Here is a 14,540-nt window from a genome sequence, read left to right as displayed (position 1 = left end):
CTCATTAGTAGCTCTTCCACAATCTCTTCATAGTTGTCTGCTTTCTTATTCCCTAGAAAATTCTGCACCACATTACAAAATGCATTCCAAGCTCTTTCTTCTGTCTCATTCATTGATGTGATAAAATTTGGGTCTCTCATAAGTGTTCTTATTTGAGGTCCATCAAATATTCCTGCCTTTTTCTTCTCTTCACTAAGACCAGGAAAAGTTGAACATATATAGTTAAAGCATTCTCCACTGTGATTGAGAGCTTTGACGGACTGCTTCATCAATCCAAGTTTTATGTGTAAGGGAGGAAAGACAATGTTCTTCCTATCCACTAGAGGATCATGGATGACAATCTTATCACAGGATGCCAAACTCTGTCGCTGAGGCCATTCAGTTTTCACCCAATGCTCTGCTGTAGCTCTACTGTCCCAGTAGCACAGAAAACAAGGGTGTTTTGTGTACCCTCCTTGCAGACCCAAAAAGAAAGTTAACCATTTTCAAATCAACCCAAATCAACCACCCATGAACATTATATTGTAACCTCTCTAGAACAATCTTTATGTTTTTATATTCTTCTTTAAGTTTTACAGACTGACCTACTGGTACAGAGCCATTCTTATTTCCATTGTGTAACAGAACACATTTTTAACTTCTTTTGGAACTATCAATAAAAAGCCTCCAATCCCTTGAATCATATGCTGGAAGTCCCATAAAGAGAAGTAGCCCTTCAACATCAGTACAATAGACAAGCTGGCCATCTGAATGGAAGTACTTACGAAGTTCTGCTTCCCTGTTACGATAAAATGAGACACTTGTACCAGGTTTCAACATTCGATTCTCTTGTAGTCTTGAAGTCAATAATTCAGCAGACTCTTTTGGTAGATAAAGATCTCTAACCAGATCATTCAAAGCAGATTTGGTTTGTCACAATCTTCATCACATGGCTGAAAAATATCTGAACTGTCTTCTTCATCAGTATAACAATGTGAGGAGAGTTGTGTGTCAACGTTTTCTGGAAGCACAGTAAATTCTGGAACAGGTATGTCTTCACTATGGGCAACTGGTCGAATAGCTGAAGGGATACTCGGGTATTGCAAATATTGCTTGATTTTCTTACTGAAACCTTTTACATCGACAAGGCAGAAATAGCAGTCTTCTAAATGATTGCTTGGTTCTCTCCAAACCATAGGAACTCCAAACTGAAGTTTAGCATTCTTTCCTTGAGACCACGATCTCAAGCTCTCGATACAGGTTTTGCACACTTTGTGAGAAGCCCAATGCTTGTCTTGGTCTCCAAGTTTTACTTTGAAGTACGCAAAATACACCCTCTTAACAAAGTCAGTAATGTTGCGCCTCTGAGTCTTCACAGTAAAGTTTCCACAGATGTAGCAAAAAATATTTGGATCATTTGAGCACTGTCTTCTGCGAGATGTAGAGGCCATTGTTAGATCAGCAAAACATCCTGCCGAGAAATACAAGATAAAAGTTGTTAGCTACCTGAGTTGTTCATGGAATTTCTGTCCCCCCCCCCCACACACACACACCTTAGGTATTGATTCACAAACAAAAAAACTGAAAAACAGCAGGATAAAAACAATAAATATCAAAATTCATTGAAAATTTCAATAACTAAAACAGTACCTGCACTCGACTGTTGCGTACGTTGAAAACTGTTTGTTTGCTTTCTTATCATAACAAATGGGAATTATGCATGTTCAAAGGAAACAAAGATATTCTCACATTTATTGGGAGACTAAATGAAAACTAAATTTACCTTAGTGAACCGTATAAACCGGCACTTTTCATACACTATGAAATGGGCTATATACCTATAGCGCAAAAACGTGATGTGATAGAGAAATTATAAGATCAGATTTGAATTCAGCACCCTCAAATTAGTCTAAAACTGTTCTTAAAGCCCATGCCAGAATTTTTTTTTGTTTACCAGTGTTATCTGTCACCTTTTTCCTTTGTCTAAATCTCGCCTTGTTAGACAAGTGGGAGCGGTCCTCAACTCTTCCCTGTGCGTGTTTCCTTTAAGATTATTCCCAGTTGGCTAACAAGACTGATTTATATACACAGAAGAATGGGCCATATCTCAGGGATGGAGGGGGACAGGAACAAGATAAATACAATGCCAGATTCAGGGAAACAAACATCACACTAATAAATCCATATTTAAGGTATGTGACAGGTCCACTTTAAAGGGATTGTCCGGGACTTTAATATTGATGGCCTATCCTTAACCCTGCTGTTGTCTTCGGTCTGGGGAGACCTATTTTGAACTTTGGTATTTTTGGGGGTGTTCAAGATGCGGTTCTGAAACTTGTGGTTGATTGACTTAAATGAGGATGTGTCGGTCGGACACGGGTTTCAGAGCCGCATCTTGAATATTTTAAAGAATATTGAAGTTCAAGGTCGGTCGTTTTTGACCGAAGACAACTGTTGTGAATTCCACTCTTGGGCTCCCTCCGGTGGTTGTAAGTGGCACTTTTGTGAGTTCTGCTCTTGGGCTCCCTCTTGTGGTTTCTAGTGGTATGGCTGCTCCTTGGAGTTAGCTGTCATCAGCTGCCTCCACTTATCGTCTCTTCTGCTCGGCTATTTAAGTCTGGCTCTATCTTCAGCCAGTGCCACTTGTAAATGGTTCCTGGTTGGATTCACATCTCTTTGGAGTTCCCTGTTTTCCTGACCAGTTCAGCTAAGCTAAGTTTTTGCTTGCCCTTTTCTGTGCATAGATTGTGGACTTATCCATTCTGTGCTTTCTATGTTTGTCCAGCTTATCAGTGTGAATTTATTCTGTCTTGCTGGAAGCTCTGGGAGGCAGATTTGCCCTCCACACCTTTAGTCAGGTGTGGAGATTTTTTTGTAAACTCTGCGTGGATTTTTGTAGTGTTTTATACTGACCGCACAGTATTCCATCCTGTCCTATCTATTTAGTAAGACTGGCTTCCTGTGCTCATCCTGGTTTCATTCTGTGTATGTCTTTTCCCTCTCCACTCACAGTCATTATTTGTGGGGGGCTAATCTATCCTTTGGGGATTTTCTCTGAGGCAAGATAGCTTTCCTGCTTCTATCTTTAGGGGTAGTTAGCTCTTAGGCTGTGACGAGATGCCTAGGGAGAGTTAGGAGAATTCCACGGCTACTTCTAGTGTTGTGTTGAGCTTAGGGACTGCGGTCAGTACAGTTACCACTTCCTTCAGAGCTCGTTCAATGTTGCTCCTAGACCACCGTATCATAACAGACAACAGAGGGGTTAAGATAAGCCATGAATGTCTGATCAATAGGAGTACGACACCCGACACACCGGTGACCAACCATTCCAGGTGTCAGCGCCTCAAGGAACTGCTCAGTTGGTCCATCGAAGGAATAGTGGCTGCAACCAGGTGCTGCACATACACCCCATATTAATTTGAATCGGAAGCAGATTTCCAGTACCCCACCGCGTGACTACAATACAGATGACAGACATGTGCAGCTCTGTAACAGAGCAATTCCTTCCATTGCCAACACTGGGAACAGCTGATAGGCAGGGGTGCCAGGTGTCGCAACCCAACCAATCAGACGTTGATGACTTATCCAAAGTTAAAGTCCTGGACAACCCTTTTAAATTGTTGTAAAAGTTGACAATTGATTGAGCATATATGGAAAACTGACATCTTCCTTGTGCACTATCTCTTTAAATCTAGTATCATGAAATGCAGTGTAGGTAGAAGAATTATGGTCTGTTTCTCTATGTGACTATTATGAAGCTGTAATGGGAGCTAAGATATCTCTTCGATCATTCCCACAAATGGATTGAAACAACTTATGAAAAAAATAGCCTGCAATTTACTTTCCAGTGATGTTATTTTTACCAGAAAGTACAGTCAGTACTTTATTAGATGTTATAAGCGAAAGCACTTGATGGATGGTAAGTGGTGTCATCGCTGCCTAGAACTGTGAGCTGAGCCGCAGATAGAAAAGACGTAAGCATTTGCCGTTCGGTTGGCGTCCTGGCACGTCACGTCATCTTGCTTATAATTAATCTTTTATTGGGTAATCAATAAATGCAAAATTAAATATATAAACCTCTCTAGAGACATCAAACAGACATATCCAATGCTCCCTCTAAGCTGGGCGCTATATAAAGGAGTGAATTTAAACAAATTACTAATAAATTTACTGCTATATCTGTGAGTATGGCAATTTTATAAAGGGAACTGTACTTTCAACAAATTTTACATAAATTAATAGTAGACTTAAATATAAGAAACATTATAATATATCTTATAACATTACTCTGCTTCTTTTGCCACTTATGAGCCACTTATCTGATACAGACAGTCTTCTAAACTTATAAATTCTGAAAGAACAGTTCAACTCCATCTCACTTAAGACAAGATGGATTACCATCATAGTGAGGAGTCAGGTTGTACAGCCTGTTATACTCCATGAAAGTGGGAGAAGAGGAGGAGCAGAGTGATAAAACGGGCTTAGAGACAAACAATTCTTTTACATCACACACAGAGATAGATTCACATCTACACAACTCAGTACTGCTGTATAATTTTTCTCATGCTGCTGCTTCTTCTCTCTTTGTTCAAATTAAAGAATGAAGAACAGGAATGACTCTCTGTGTGCTGTGTATGGAGATATCATAGTGGCAAGCTTCCTCCCACTAGCTCAGAGTCACTTGAAAATTTAGAAATAGAGCTTGTTGAGGAAATAACTGGTGAAAATGCAGGATACAAGTCATACTATGACCAGAAATAGTGTTATCCTTCATGTATACAGACAATACATATTATTCTGAAAAGTTACTAGAAAGTACAGTTAGCCTTTAAAGCTATAATTTTAAAAGTGCACACTGTATGACCCTACTACACATTAGATAAAAGTTGTTGGAATCTCAACAAGACAATGTCAAAGGTTTGTATGTGTTTCTCCTCTTCCCCTCTGAAAACACATTAATGCTCGGCTGAACTGAGTACTCATATGTTGACATGGGCGAACCCAAACAGTAAAGTTCGAAGTCTGCACTGAACACCTACTGTTCGGGCACGGACCCCAAACATGGACTTCACCTGAAAGTCCCTGTTATTGCTCAGATTCAACACCCTGAACACTGCGAGTTTCTCGTATTATCATCTTCCTCTGATTGGCGATAAGATCATCACCGCTGGTCAGAGTGTTGTGGCTCAAATGTCAGTGTGAGCCTGCAGCTGTGACCAGAGGTAAAACATTTATCTTTGGTCACAGGTGTCAGCTTATGGGACTACTACTCTCATCAGCCTATGCCTGTTGTCTGCCTCAGCTGTTAGCTTTAGAAAGGCTGGTTATGAACAATAGAGGGGTCCCACGCTGCTTTTTTATAATGATTTAAATAAATAATTTTTAAAAAGGCATTGGTTCCCCCTCATTTTTGACAGCCAGCCAAGCTAACGCAAATAGTTGGGGGCTGGTATTCTCAAGGTGGTAAGGGACCATAAATATTGGCTCCTTCAGTTTAAAAGTAGCAGCCCACAGCTGTATTGGAAAAGGCACATCTATTAGATTTGCCAACTCTGGCGCTTTGCCCAGCTCTTCCCACTTGGCCTGAAGGGGTGGCAAGTGGAGTTCATATTTGTGGTGTTGATGTCACGTTTGTATTGTCAGGTGACATCAAGCCCATAGCTCAGTAATGGAGAAGCGCCTATAAGACACCTATCCATTGCTAATCCTATAGTTATATTGTAAATAAACATACAGCAAGTATAAAGTCTTTTATTTGAAACAAAAAAACATTGTTTTACTTTTTTCTTTAAAAATAACAAACACGGTTATATTCACCTTATGCCCATTCCATTGAAGCCACTGTCTCCTGTAAAAAAAACAAAAATTATAAACAACCATATCCCACACCTGTCCGATGTTCTGTCCCCACTGTAATCCATGTCTGCACTAAATAGTTTTCCACCTGGATGTTGCCAAGATGCAACAGTTCAAACTGAAAACCATTGGAGAGAGAGCAGCTGTGAGTGCAGCCTCAGTGACTAGTGATGATGTCATCGAGGTTACCACAGGTAACTGATGCTCCATGCCCAGCCCGGCAAAGTGGGAATAGCAGGGCAAAGCACCAGAATTGGCACATCTAATAGATGCACCTTTTCTGAGGTAGCCGAGTGATGCTATTTTTATGCTGGTGGAGGCAATATCCATGGCCTCTTACCAGCCTGGAAATACCAACCCCCAGCTGTCTGCTTTAGTTTGGCTGGTTATCAAAAATGGCGGACCCCATGCCATTTTTAAAATTGTTTATTTAAATCATTTAAAAAAATAATGGCTTGGAGACCTCTCTATTCTTGATGACCAGCCTGGCTAAAGCTGACAGCTGAGGGTTCCAGTCCGCAGCTGTCAGTTTTCCCTGGCTGGTTATCAAAAACACAGGGGAACCATGTCATTTTTTAAAGAAAAATTGCTTGCTGATGAATAATCCCATCAGCTGGCTCCTGCTCTCACTGTTAAAAGCAATGGGAGGCGTAGGCTGATAGGAGTAGTAGTCCCATCAGCCGACTCCTGTAGCCTATGTGACAGCAAGGGAACCACAGTTTTTCACGCTATCATGCACATGACACTGGATGTTTGGGCCCCACATTCACCACCAGACCCGAATATCCAGTGGTTCACCCATCACCAACCATATGTATGGTAGAGTAGGGAAAGTCAGTTATTGGCCAAACGAACATTAGACTGACAGTTAACTCATGTGTATGACCTTCTTTAGAAGAAGTAGTAGACACATTTTTTTTACACTGTCACCCCAACCACACTATGGAGCTACCAGAATTTGATTGTATAGTTAAAAAAAGGAGCTCCAGAATGCTAGCCACCGAGCCCCAAATAACAACTTGTAACTTGCGTATACTCCACATTCTCGTCTTTTCAGCCACTAAAAGGAAGTGACTTGTATCTTCCTGTTCCCATGAGAATCTTTACATAAATATGTCTTCCTGAGTAAAGCAATATATAATAGATCTCTTCTATCCGTAAAGAAGCATTGTGTCCCAAGAGATCTTCAATAGATGTCGGCTGAGCTCTCATTCAACTGATTATCTCTTAGACTTGAACATAGACTTCAATGTTATTGTGTTTTCAATGGGGAGAGAAAGTCGTTGCCAGGTACATCTGCCTATTCCTTATCTCTTCTTACAAAAGAGAAAACAGAAAAATACACCAATGGATCACCTGATGATTCATGGCTCAATACTATGAAAGGACTAAAGATCCAGGCAGAAGACAACCATATATGATGTTATATCGGCTACCTCTGCACCCCAATGGATCAGTGTTAAAATATCATGAGTTCGATGATTCCAGCACACGAGGAGTAATTTATAATTTTACTTGTTTCTCTTTCATATTGTGCAAAAGTTTGAAATTATGGAGCACACCTCTTGTAATTTTTCAGTTGTAGCAAGAAAAATAGGTAGCGTGAGGGGAGGCATGGTTAATATTGTTGCGACATATTTATTGTATTTCAAGCCAGAAAATTGTCCAACAAATGGAGCACATTAAGCATGCTCATGGCAGGCATAAATTGAATTTTCTGGTGTAAACCCAAACTGAAATGTACTGACATTTTTAAGACTGGAGTATGAAATAAATCTGCCCATATGTGCCTAATCACAACCAAGCTAAATTACAATTTTTAAGTATGTAGCTTTCAACTTAAGTCAAGTGGCTTCTTTACGGATATACATTTTGTATAAAATTGACATGATACTTTTAACTTTGTCATATTTTTAGGCTGTTGCAAGACTAACAGGCAGAGAGTTGAAAGCGTATGCTACAGCGGGGTCTGTGGCCGATGAAGTACTCTCCTCCATTCGAACAGTGGCAGCCTTTGGTGGGGAGAAAAAAGAAGCTGAACGGTAGGAAAACTAACGAGGTCTGTCAGCATTAGGGATGAAAGGAATCAACACTATGGAAGACCATAAAAAAATCCCATACAAAACTATAATCACAGCACTCATAGCGACAATTTTTTGCTTTAAGGGAAAAGTCTTTATTGTAGGTGAGGAGCGAAAAGCACAAAGCCGTTTCGGCCACTCTGTGGCCTTGATCACAGTGTCGCGTAATTTTGGTGCATCAACAAGTCATGCTTGCACTTGGAGGCGCCTGATTATCGTGTTTCCTTGCCTTAGTTAGGCCGCGCTGTTACTCTGTACTTCGCTAGTCTATTTGCTGATTAACCCCTTGTTTTTTCCTTCTCTTTTTTAGTTCCTGCTTCTGTGTTTCACCGTTCCAGTGTTCTCTTTCCTCAGCTCGGTTCTCATCTCCTCATCAGTTTCTTTCTTCAGTTTTCTGGTTCTCCTAGTCCTCAGCTTCTCCACTCCTCACCCAGGTTTTCCTCCGTCTCTTACTTCCTGTTTTTTCCCTTGCCTGCTTCCCTTCGTTCCTTCCCTTTTAGTTCTGCTCCCCAATTCTCCCTGCTGCCTTTTCTTTGAGCCGATCCCTGGTCCTGATCCCCGTGGTACTTGATATCCCTGTGCTTGCCTCCTAACAATCCCTGTATAGGGGTTGGTTCCACTCTGGAGTGCTCGCTCAGGGGGGTTCGGTTCCACGGTCCAGTGGGTCCACTCTTTGTACCCATTGCCTCCTGCGTAACATCCACCTTTTTTAATACAGATAGATTTTTTTTTATTGGAGGTAATACATTCCTTATTATATATTTTTCTGGGTCCAGTGAGTCATCTTTGGTCTCATAATATACTATTTTATTTTTCTATTTTAAGTCTGGCATAAACTAATATTCTCCTGTGTGCACACTTTTAATCTATTACTTTTTGTATTATTGTCACTTGTATCAATAAAGACATTTTTATTAGTATTTCCCCTGTCTGGGGTTTTTTAATGGTCTTCCATAGTGTTGATTCATTTCACTTTGTGAGTAATGATTTACTCAATTGTTCTGTAGTAGACCGGGTGTGTCTATGTAATACTCCACCTTATATATTTATATTTATATATATATTTTTATATTGTATAAACTCTATCCCAGAAGATGTTACTATTGTAGCATAAGGGATGAACAGACCTGTGAAAATTTGGGTTCTGGTACCAGACCTGAACTTTAGTCCAAAGTTTGGTTCGAGTACCAGAACTGTATCTGAACTTGAACCAGAACCCGAACCTCATTGAATCCAAAGAAGACCCGAACTTTGTCTGTCATGACTCAGCTATCCGATAACCTGGGATCAGGGGCTCTTTTTCTATCTCTAACACTAGGGGGTGCCCTAGCGTAGCCTATACCCCAGGAAACTTCTGAAGGTGAAGATGTCGAGGCCGCCACCCTTGCCTTATCTCCTGAATCAGCCCTCCGTCTGTTCCTTTTCCCCACCCAGGGAAGAGGGGAGCTGCCGTGCATCACAGTACACGAACCCAACAAACAAGGCTACATGAACAAGGGGTAACTGAAAATACCAGGCATACAAATATTCACTCATATATAACAGAAGAATGCACTGGGGAGTGGAGGATAGGGAAAAACCAAAGTAAGAGGAGGGAAGGGAATTATCACACTTACAAACTCAAGCAACAGTCACAGATAACTCCTCCAAACTCCTTCTCATAATAAGCACCAACACACCTCATTTTTTATCCATTTTTTGAGAGGCAAAGTGACTAAAAATTTGACCAAAATTTGTAAAAATTGGCAATTTTTAAACTTTGAATGATTTAATCCAGATTTCGTCCAGACAGTCAGACTACTCAAAAATAATTAATAAATAACATTTTCATCATGTCAGCTTTACATCACCACCATCTGTAAAATGTTCTTTATTTTGTTATCATGCTAGAAGCTTTAAAAATGTATCAGCAATGTTTTAGTTTTTCATGGAAATTTACAAAACTTTATTTTTTTTAGTGACCTATCCAGGTTTGAATTGACTTTAGAGGATTTATATATTGGAAAAAACCCAAAAGTGATACCGTTTTAAAAACAGCACCCATCAACATATTTAAAACTGCTGTCACGCAGTATATTAACCCTTCAGGTGCTTTTCAATAATTAATACAAAATGGCACGACAGGAAGGAGAATTTTATATTTACCACCTAATTGTTTCTAAGTTCTGAACAGGTCACTACAGCCGGCAGAGTATACGGTCGTTATTTGGCCGTAAGTTACCATGGCAAGGATCAGGACCATACAATCGTGATCTCAGGGTGCCGATGGGGTTAAAGAGGAAGGCCCCGCACCCTGTTAACCATCTAGATGACATAGTCACTATTGACAGCAGCATCTCAGGGGGTTAAGTGGCCATGGTCAGTCCCATATAGTGTACAACTGACAGCTACTGCGTTTTCACGCATCGGGATGCTAGTCTCTTATATCGCATGTAAGTTTTAAGTTGTATTGGTGGTCACTAAGGGGTTAAGAAAAAGATAGCATAGTGATTGAATTGATCCATATTTTCCATTGGCTTATTATTACAGATATGACAATAATTTAGTGGCGGCCCAAGCCTGGGGCATAAGGAAAGGCACCATCATTGGCTTCTTCCAGGGATACATGTGGTGCATCATATTCTTGTGCTACTCTCTAGCATTTTGGTATGGATCCAAGCTGGTAATTGAGACAAAGGAACTTACACCGGGGAGTCTTCTTCAGGTATCTCTTTCGTATAATATTAATATCTTTTGGTATCCAAGTAGAAGTGCCAAACCTGGAATATTGGCCAGAGACAGAAGAAACATTATTAGGTAATGGAGAACACAGTCGCTGCTAGTGTTGAGCGATACCGTCCGATACTTGAAAGTATCGGTATCGGATAGTATCGGCCGATACCCGAAAAGTATCGGATATCGCCGATACCGATATCCGATACCAATACAAGTCAATGGGACACCAAGTATCGGAAGGTATCCTGATGGTTCCCAGGGTCTGAAGGAGAGGAAACTCTCCTTCAGGCCCTGGGATCCATATTAATGTGTAAAATAAAGAATTAAAATAAAAAATATTGATATATTCACCTCTCCGGCGGCCCCTGGACATCACGCGGGTAACCGGCAGGCTTCTTTGTTTAAAATGAGCGCGTTTAGGACCTGAGGAATGATGTCGCGGCTTCTGATTGGTCGCGTGCCGCCCATGTGACCGCGACGCGACCAATCAGAAGCCGCAACGTCATTCCTCAGGCCCTAAATTCCTAGAATGAGGAGTTTAGTGCCTGAGAATGACGTCGCGGCTTCTGATTGGTCGCGTCGCGGTCACATGGGCGGCACGCGACCAATCAGAAGCCGCTACGTCATTCCTCAGGTCCTAAACGCGCTCATTCTAGGAATTTAGGGCCTGAGGAATGACGTCGCGGCTTCTGATTGGTCGCGTCGCGGTCACATGGGCGGCACTCGACCAATCAGAAGCCGCGATGTCATTCCTCAGGTCCTAAACGCGCTCATTTTGAACAAAGAAGCCTGCCGGTTACCCGCGTGATGTCCAGGGGCCGCCGGAGAGGTGAATATATCAATATTTTTTATTTTAATTCTTTATTTTACACCTCACTATGGATCCGATACAGATACCCGATACCACAAAAGTATCGGATCTCGGTATCGGAATTCCGATACCGCAAGTATCGGCCGATACCCGATACTTGCGGTATCGGAATGCTCAACACTAGTCGCTGCAAATGGACAAGAATATGATGTTACTTATAAGAATCTTACAAAGTTACGTTCTATGATTATTGTCATCATCTGTGGTGGTATGGTGCAGCCTACAGAATAAGGGCAGGATAAGTATCTAGTAGCCATGTACAGACAAAAATCAACACCGAAGCCCTTTTTATGGTGGTCCCATGACAAATGGTCCTGGTGCTTCCTTCTCAGAAAAACCCTTTTCATGGACCAATTCCCCATCATCTTAAACGCTAACACCTCAGTTCTTCTAAAGAATGGCGTATTCCATATGTCGTCTTGACCCAGTAGAAAACAATATGGAACCAATCAGATTTGGGGCACCCCTCTGGAAGCGTCTCATAGCAGCCGCATGGTCTTCCTCTATGTTACATGCTTAGGTACTAATGTTTTCTCTGTTTTGATCATTAAATGAATGTAAAACCAAAATTACAAAATGAGCTAATAAAACATATCTAACTCATTTTTTAAGGTTTTCTTTGGTGTTTTGGTTGCTGCCATGAATCTGGGCCAGGCATCTCCATGTTTGGAAGCTTTTGCCTCTGGGAGAGCGGCTGCAACAATCATTTATGAGACTATAGAAAAGGTATGTCTTAAAGAAGGAAAACATTTTTTATTAAAGGGTTATTCGCAAGACAGTAAGCTTTTCCCCTTGTCCAAATGATAGTGGACAAGTTACCAATCGCTGGGGGACTGACATTAATCGAGTTTTGGAAGCTCTGCAGAGCCCTGTCTTGAATGTAGTGGACTGCGCATGCTCAACCTCCACTCTATTCATTGTCTACGGTACTGCTGAAAATATCCAAATGCTGTACTCAGCTTTTCCCATAGAGAGTGAATGGAGCGGAAGTCGAGTAAGCACACCTTCTCCATTCTGCAGAGCCTGGTTCCCAGGTTCCAGAGTCTTGTTTCCTATGTGATCAGTAAGTTATTTCCTATCCTATGGAGAAAAGATCACTTTCTATCTTTGGAATAAACCTTTAAAGGGAACCTGTCACCTGAATTTGGCGGGACTGGTTTTGGGTCATATGGGCGGGGTTTTCGGGTGTTTGATTCACCCTTTCCTTACCCGCTGGCTGCATGCTGGCTGCAATATTGGATTGAAGTTCATTCCCTGTCCTCCGAAGTACACGCCTGCGCAAGGCAAGATTGCCTTGCGCAGGCGTGTACTACGGAGGACAGAGAATGAACTTCATTCCAATATTGCAGCCAGCGGGTAAGGAAAGGGTGAATCAAACACCCGAAAACTCCGCCCATATGACCGAAAACCGGTCCCGCCAAATTCAGGTGACAGGTTCCCTTTAAATGCGAAGGGTGGAGAATATGTACAATTTTTCATATTTGTTTCTAAATATCTTTAAAACTCATTTGTAAAAAATAGACAACCTTGAAAGCAATCCTAATTGTTAAAATTCTATTGTTTGACCACAATCAAGTGCTGTTTAGTCGGATCCCGCAAGCATGAGTTTTTCTACTCTCTCTGTATCCTTCCAACCTACAGACAGTGGTATAGAGAGCGGAGTAGACAGTAACACATCATTGCAGGATAAAAATACAAATAGGGACTTTTCTAGTCTGCAGCCATGAGGACACACGTCTAAGGGCGCAGTCAGATGGCCGTATAAATTGGAGTGAGATAGGAACACAGTAATCGGACTGAGCATGACAGCTTCATGTATTTCTATGCAGCTGTCTCGCTCGGGTCGGGTGAGCCGCCGGCCAGTCCATGCTTGCTCCGATTTACACTACCATCTGACTGCGCCCTAAAAGGCATCAGTTTACAAAAAAACTACATTCGTTTTTTCCATCTGCAGAGTTACTTAAAGCAGATCTGTCAGCACATTTTGCAATATAAACTGAATACATTATTAAATAGATATGTTACACCTGATGAGGCTTGAAAATCCATGTCAGAAAAAGCGGCATAAAGCCAATATTAAAATGAGCATTTCATGAGTCCCGTTATAGAGTGGAAGATCTCATGAGATCATGTATTCAGTCTCTGCCCACCCAGCCTGACTGACAGCTGCAGCTTATACTGAGCAGTGTGAGATCTCAGCAGGGAGGAGGGACACTGAGGAGCTGTGAATCAGGCTAGGTGGGCAGAGATTGAGTTAAAGTAAACGCACACTCTGTATCAGACCTAGAGTTCTGTTTAGTAACGCATGCAGTTTATATGGTAAAATCTGGTGATAGGTGGCCTTTATTTTTTTATCTCATCGATATGCAAATCTGCATTTCAAATAAAATAAAGAGGATGCAATTGAAAATATATTTTAATATATATATTTTTTTAATCTGATTATTTTCTCCTGAATTATTAAAATCAGCCTTTTTTTCCAGACTAACTACAAAAATAATTCATTTGGCCTGACTTTATCTACGATATGTCCATTAGAATATAATTTGGTGGAATTTGCATTATTTGGCTTTATGTATTGACTGCATTCAGAGCATATAGTTATGAAGTGTAGGAAACAATTGATGATTTTGTATTTTATCAGACCCCAGTAATTGACTGTATGTCCACTGAAGGCCACAAATTAGATCAAGTGAAGGGTGTTATTGCCTTCCATGATGTGAATTTCCATTATCCATCACGGCCCGACGTGAAGGTATGTACTGTCAGATGTATAGTTTTAACATCAATGTATTAAGAAAGATTATACACTATTTGAAAAATAGGATATTTTATTATTTTTTTGTAAATATCCAACTATTTTATATTGCAGGATGCTGACACATGTTTGTACTTGGGAGTTTGTTTGTTCTTTTCACACATGCCTTTTATTCCACGCCAAAATAATACTATTCACCGAGCATTATAAAAGAGTGACCTTAGTGACTATGTCTAAGGTACAGAATGTAGACTTTAAACCCCATTAGGGGCAGAAAAAA

At 40.9% G+C, this 14,540-nt stretch overlaps 1 protein-coding gene across 1 annotated transcript in view; it reads left to right on the top strand.

The window, feature by feature from the left end:
• LOC138644553 (bile salt export pump-like) overlaps window positions 1-14,540 on the top strand; it is a 121,465-nt gene that overhangs the window by 43,142 nt on the left and 63,783 nt on the right. Inside the window, exons 9-12 of the mRNA XM_069733084.1 lie at window positions 7,753-7,877; window positions 10,446-10,620; window positions 12,115-12,228; window positions 14,147-14,257. Coding sequence (XP_069589185.1) covers window positions 7,753-7,877; window positions 10,446-10,620; window positions 12,115-12,228; window positions 14,147-14,257 — 525 coding nt within the window. The remainder of the gene's footprint in view (window positions 1-7,752; window positions 7,878-10,445; window positions 10,621-12,114; window positions 12,229-14,146; window positions 14,258-14,540) is intronic.

The sequence above is a fragment of the Ranitomeya imitator genome, chromosome 7 (assembly GCF_032444005.1).
Source record: "Ranitomeya imitator isolate aRanImi1 chromosome 7, aRanImi1.pri, whole genome shotgun sequence".
In the NCBI taxonomy this organism is placed as follows: Eukaryota; Metazoa; Chordata; class Amphibia; order Anura; family Dendrobatidae; genus Ranitomeya; species Ranitomeya imitator.
Note: the sequence above shows the minus strand (reverse complement) of the source record. Positions and strands in the feature narration are given on the sequence as shown.